Genomic DNA, 6,136 nt, shown 5'->3' with positions numbered 1-6,136 from the left:
GAGCACTCACTGGATCTCAGTTTCTGATGGATCTGGAAGGAGGACCGTTGAGACATCTTTCTCTTTTAACTCAGGTCCCACCTGGGCCAAGTTTGGATTTCCTGAGAGCAGCATCTCTGTTAGGTTATTTAGGCTGTTGTTTTCTTTGGTTTTGGACTCATCCAAATGCAGGGCTTCTGGTGTTACCTTTTCTTGTGGCTGCATCTTTCGATTTCTGAGAGGAGAGGAAAGAGTATTGATCAGGGATGCTGAGGGAGTGGAGCAGGCCTGGCTCTCCCGAGTGGGTTAGAGAGTTTGAGGAGGAAATCCAGTGTACAGTCTGGGAGCCATTTGAGAAGAGTGGCCATGGTTTGATGTCCCTTCAATAAACAGCTTATACTTGCGTGTGCCTCACTTCATCAAATCCTTTACTGCCACTTGTGAGCCCAGCATTATTACCATCCCCCCTTACAGATGAGGAAATGTGGCTTACAGAGGTCAAAGAAGGCCAGGTGTGTGGTGCAAGCCTGTAATCCCAGCAGCTCAGAAGGCTGAGACAGGAGGATTGTGAGTTCAAAGCCAGCCTCAGCAACTTAGCGAGGCCCTAAGTTGTGGACCACCACTGTTTGAACAAACTATGCAATTCCAGCTGCCCACTCCCAGAAGCCTTTTAATAAAAGATTGTTTAAATAACAAATTTTAATTTGATTGAAGCTCACTCATTGAATCTGCTAATAAAAAACATTAGGTTGCGGGGGCGGGGGGGGGGGGTGGGGACTAAAACCAGAGACGTTCCAACTCAAGATCCTGCCTCAGAATTTCAAAAATATATTAAAAAGGGCTAGAGATATGGCTTAGTGGTTAAGCACCCCTGGGTTCAATCCTCTTTACAAAAAAAAAAAAAAAAAGCCCAAGAAGCTCATACCTGAGTTGTATGCTTCAGTCTCCCCACTCTGAGTCCTGTTTCTCACCAAACCACACTGTACTCCCCAGGACTGTCAACTTAGTTAGTACAGGTCCTTGTCCTTCCACATCCTATCCCCTAAGATGCTGCAGGAAATTTCTATTTAACCTGTGTCTGTGTGTTTCCTTCTCCAAACCAGCCTATCCACACCACCAGTCCTGTGTATACAGCCCAGGCCCCCACACCTCACTCCCTGGCCCAACACCCTCATTGGCTTCCACCACCCACTTCCACAACCTGATATTCCTCCCACAAATCTGTCCTCTCTCCAAGTTGGTTTTACTTAAGATACCCCTAGAATGGAGGGGTCTAGCTCTGCTAAGAGCTGAGTATCCAGAGAATTCCTTGAGCCACAGAGGGTACAGGTCACTTTCTGTTGCTCCCATGGATGGCCACATTGATTCATTTGACTTGCTGAGGGGATGTTCTCTGACAGGGGAAGAGGGGCAAGGCCACCTTCTTAATGGCTACCCTCCTCTGGATCATGCCATTTGCTGGTCAGCTCCAGGGGGTGGAAGTCAAGAACAATTGCTGGGTTTTCTTTCTTTCTCTCCTCTCTCTCTCTCTTTCTTTTTTTCTTTCTTTCTGTTGTAGAGGGACACATCCCTTTATTCTATGTTTTTTTAATGTGGTGCTGTGGGTTGAACCCAGTGCCTCACACATGCTAGGCAAGTGCTCTACCACTTGCAATCGTGATCCTCCTGCCTCAGCCTCCTGAGCTACTGGGATTACAGGCCTGCACCACCACACCTGGCCTTCTTTGACCTCTTTAAGCCACATTTCCTCATCTGTAAGGGGGGATGGTAATAATGCTGGGCTCACAGGTGGCAGTAAAGGATTTGATGAAGTGAGGCACATGCAAGTATAAGCTGTTTATGAAGGGATGTCAAATCATGGCCACTCTTCCCAACCACAACCACAGCCCAGTTGCTGGTTTCTTAACAGCTTTGTGTTCTCAAAGGACCCTGAGGCAGCATTTTGTCCAAAAAGGCAGATAGCCATGGACTCTAAATGACCCCTTCCTAGATTTCCTCTGGGAAGGCAGTGCCCCTACCTCCAGGACCACCCCAGAGCAGCTCCTCACCTGTTTGCCTGGATGCTCCTTCCCAGGAGGGCAAGGCTTATGACCACCACCACAGCCGCCAGGGCAAGGATGGAATAATTCCAAGGAGACCCTGAGGAGGGACATGCAGGACAGAGCCTTGAGGAGAGGCCAGGTGCCCCTCAGGCCCACTAACAATTGGGGCTTGGGCTCAGACCAGCTCACAGCATCGATTGTGCCCTGCTGTGGAGACCCTTGTCAAGGATGATGAGCCCTCTGCACCAGGGCAACTGCCAGTGGGCAGGGGGATGACACCATGCCTACCCTAGAGAAGCCCTGGTCTAAAGGGGGGGGGGGGCAGCAGTGCAGTTGGAGAATAGTGGGGGAAAGAGAGTCAGGGGGAAAAGAGGTAAGCCAAGACAAACTTCCTAGTCTCCCATTTTGCCTCCTGTGTACTTCAAGGAAAGAAAGAAAGAAGGAAGGGAGGGAAGGCCGGGAGAGGAAGGAGTGATGGTCAAGCTGCCTAGAGATGGTACATAAACTGGCTAATCTGAATTTGGCTACTCAAGATTTGACCACAGTGGGCTGGGATTGTGGCTCAGTGGTAGAGCTCTTGCCTGGCACTTGTGAGGCACTGAATTCCATCCTTGGCACCACATAAAAATGAATAAATAAAATAAAGGTATTATGTCCATTTACAACTAAAAAAATTAAAAATTTTTTAGAAGAATATTACTCAAAAAGAAATTGTCCACAATATCAAAATGAGGTGGGGTCTGGCCTCAGGACATTTACATGTGCTGCTCCTCTGACAGGAATGTTCTTCCCCCATATAATCTGCATGGCCAATTCCTTCCTCTTTCTCTGCTTAATTTTTCATCTTATTACACATCATCAATACGCTGTGCCTGTTAGTCATTTGCCTTGTTTATTTTCTATCCACTAGAATGCATGCTTCGCAAGGGCCGAAATTTTTCTGTTTTACTCACTACTGTAATCCTAGTGCTGAGAAGAGCACACAGTAGGAGCTTAATAAATATAGCTGTGATGACTGGGTGGCTGAGTAAATGACCACACCCTGAAAAAAAGAGGGTGAGATTCAGCCAAACCCCTCTGGGTAGCAAGACATCTGGTCTCAGTCCCTGTCCTGGAGGGAATGTGCTGACTGATGTATGGGAGGGGGCTTTGGCCAAACCCTGCTCTGTGAGTTGGGGAGTGCCACTGCCCCACCCACCAGCCAGTCCCTCACCACTTACCATCTTCTACACGAAAAACCCAAACCATTTCTTCCAGCAGTTCCTGAGGCACCACAGTGCCAGCTGGGACTCCAATAACCTCTTTGCTGAGGTCCATGTTCCTTGTCCTCGTTAGGGTATGTTTCTGGCACTGAAATCCTTAGGCCCCTTAGCCACAGCTGCTCTCCTGGCCTCTCTTGGGTTCTGGTCCCTGAGCAGAGAAGCCCTGAAGCCCCTGGAAACAAAGCAGAGAGCATGACTGGATATCCCAACGCACCTTTACCTCCCTTCTAGGCAAAAACGCAGGTTTTCTCTGGCCCAGGGTTTCAGGACCAAAACAGCCTCAGTCCAGAAGCAGGTGGGACCTGGGGCCATAGAAGTAGGAATGACTCGATTCTTTATTAAAACTCATCACATGGGAGAAGAGCAGCACCAGTCTAGGAGGGAAGAGGACTGGCCCAGTGACAAGCCATGGAACCCTGGCAGAGGTTGTATGGAATCCCTGCCTCTCTAGCCTGCCCAGCACCCCCACCCACCTCTACACCCATAGCACTCCTAAGCAAACTGTCCCACCCAACGCACTTCATCTCCCATGGTAGCCAATCACAGGCCTTTGTCTCATGTGTTAAAGCTGAGGCTTGGCTCACCTGAGACCAAGAGCTGGGAAAAGAAGAGCCAGAGAAAAGTCACTACCTTACCCCAGGCCCGACTAGTGAGTGCTGCCTGCAGTTTGGCAACACCCTGAGAAATTTTTCTTTTCTTCCTTACCTTCCTTCCTTTCTTCCCTCCTTCCTTCCTTTTTTTTTTTTTTTTTTTTTGGTACTAGGAATTGAACTCAGGGGCACAGGACCACCGACCCACATCCCCAGCCATATTTTGTATTTTATTTAGAGACAGAGTCTCACTGAGTCCTTTTTCTTTGGTACTGGGGATTGAATCTAAGAGTTCTGTAACACTGAGTTATATTCCAGTTATTTTTATTTCTTAGTTTGAGACAGAGTCTAGCTAAGTTGCTGAGGCTGACCTTGAACTCAAGATTCTCCTGCCTCAGCCTCCTGAGCTGCTGGGATTATAGGTGCACTCCACAGAGTTTCACCTATACCCTGTCCTTTCTCTCTCCACCCACCTCCTTTCTTTCTTCGTCTCTCCCTCTCTCCTTTTTGCCTTCCATTCTTCCCAAGAACTGGAGCCTATGTTCCCTGGATAAATCCCTTCCTTAATTTGAGTTTATATCCATCCCTGAAAAATAAAGCAGGTTAAGCTATCTATGTTGACAAAACCTCAGACAATCTCAAAACAGTCACAAATTTTGACATATTTATGTATTACCTTACTATTACTACTTAATTAAAAATTTCTAATATCCATAAAGAAATAGTAAAATTCATTTTGACAATATATTTGGTTGAAACCAATATTTCCCAAATATTTCAACATGTGATCAATATAAAAATTTTTGAGATATTTTATATTTTTTCGGTACCAAGTCTTTGATATTCAGTGTAAATCTTATATTTACTGCATATTCCCACTGGCCACATTTCAAGTGCTCAATGGCCACCTGTGGCTGGCAGCTCTTGTACCAGACAGCTCAGGTCTGTGCCTCAGCCTGGGGACAAGGCTTGACAGCTGGTTTTATGCCTCTGGCATAAAAGCCACAGGATGTGATAGGTAGGCCTTGGGCAGAGAGCCAGCTCCCCCCCTGGCTCCACCTTTGGTTAATGGTGTTTAGGTGTTCTGCTCTGAAGAACAGAAGAGGAATTAAAAAGGTAGATGCAGAAATTAGGAAAGTAGAGATGAACAAAGCCAAAAGCCAGTTTGTTTTTGTTTATATGTGATACTGAGGATTGAACCTAGGGACACTCCACCACTGTAATATATCTCTAGCCCTTTCATAGAACTTTTATTTTGAGACAGGTTCTCACTAAGTTGCCCAGTCTGACCTCAAATTTGAAGATCCTCCTACTCAGCCTCCTAAATTGTTAAGATTACAGGCATGTGTTGCTGTTCCTAATTCCAAATACAATTTTCATTTTTTATTTTTTCACCTGTCCAAGATTTTATTAGCGGGACCATAGCGGTCAGTCGCAGAAGGGAAGGGAGTGGAGAGAGAGAGGAAAGAGAGGAAAGGGGGGGGGAGAGAGAGAGCCCAAACACAGAGAGGGGGAGAGGGGGAAGAGGTGGGGAGAGGGAAGGAGAGAGGGGGGAAGAGGGAGAGAGGAGGAAGGGGGGGAAGGGGGGGAGAGGGGAGGGGGGGAGGGGAGGGGGAGAGGGGGAGGGGGAGGGGGAGGGGGGAGAGGGGAGGGGGGAGGGGGGAGAGGGGAGGGGGGAGGGGGGAGGGGGAGAGGGGAGGGGGAGAGGGGAGGGGGAGGGGGGAGGGGGAGGGGGAGGGGGGAGGGGAGGGGGGAGGGGGGGGAGAGAGAGAGAGAGAGAGAGAGAGAGAGAGAGAGCGCGCGCGCGCACATGCACACTAGCAGGGTGTTGATATTTATGGGCTCAACGTGGGATGAGGAGGAGCCGGGCGAGTGGGCTGTTACTTCTTTATTGGCTGAGAGTTCGCGCCACTTCAGGGATTGGAGGTGCGCCATTCAAAGTTCGTACCATTCACCGGGATTGGAGGTGATGGTTCGCGGGTGTGTCATGGACCTGAGCTCCCGGAAGACAGCGCTCTGGGCGCCATCTTTACCAACATTCCTCCTTTTTTGGTTTTGGTTTGGGGGCGCCGTACTAGATGTGGCTACTTCCTGCTGAGTAGGGGCCTCGTTTAGAGGGAGGGAGGGAGGTCAGTTGGTTGGAGCAGAAGGGCCAGGAGGCCCCATATCCATGCACTGAAGGCATGGATTTCCTCTGGGGAGAAGTCCATGAAGTTGCCCTGCAGCTATGAAAAGAAACAGCATTAATTTCTGGCATGTCGTC

The 6,136-nt window shown here is 48.7% G+C and overlaps 1 protein-coding gene across 1 annotated transcript; it reads right to left on the bottom strand.

Moving 5' to 3' along the window:
- Positions 1–6: 6 nt before the first annotated feature.
- Slc51b (SLC51 subunit beta) lies at positions 7–3,338 on the bottom strand. The gene is made up of 3 exons (XM_027923560.2): positions 3,242–3,338; positions 2,028–2,118; positions 7–214 (listed from the first exon to the last, which is right to left on the bottom strand). Exons 1-3 carry the CDS (start codon positions 3,336–3,338, stop codon positions 7–9), a joined length of 396 nt encoding a protein of 131 aa, XP_027779361.1.
- Between the last annotated feature and the right edge of the window lie 2,798 nt (positions 3,339–6,136).

Source organism: Marmota flaviventris, chromosome 2 (assembly GCF_047511675.1).
Source record: "Marmota flaviventris isolate mMarFla1 chromosome 2, mMarFla1.hap1, whole genome shotgun sequence".
Classification (NCBI taxonomy): domain Eukaryota; kingdom Metazoa; phylum Chordata; class Mammalia; order Rodentia; family Sciuridae; genus Marmota; species Marmota flaviventris.
This window is presented reverse-complemented; position numbering and strand designations above follow the sequence as displayed.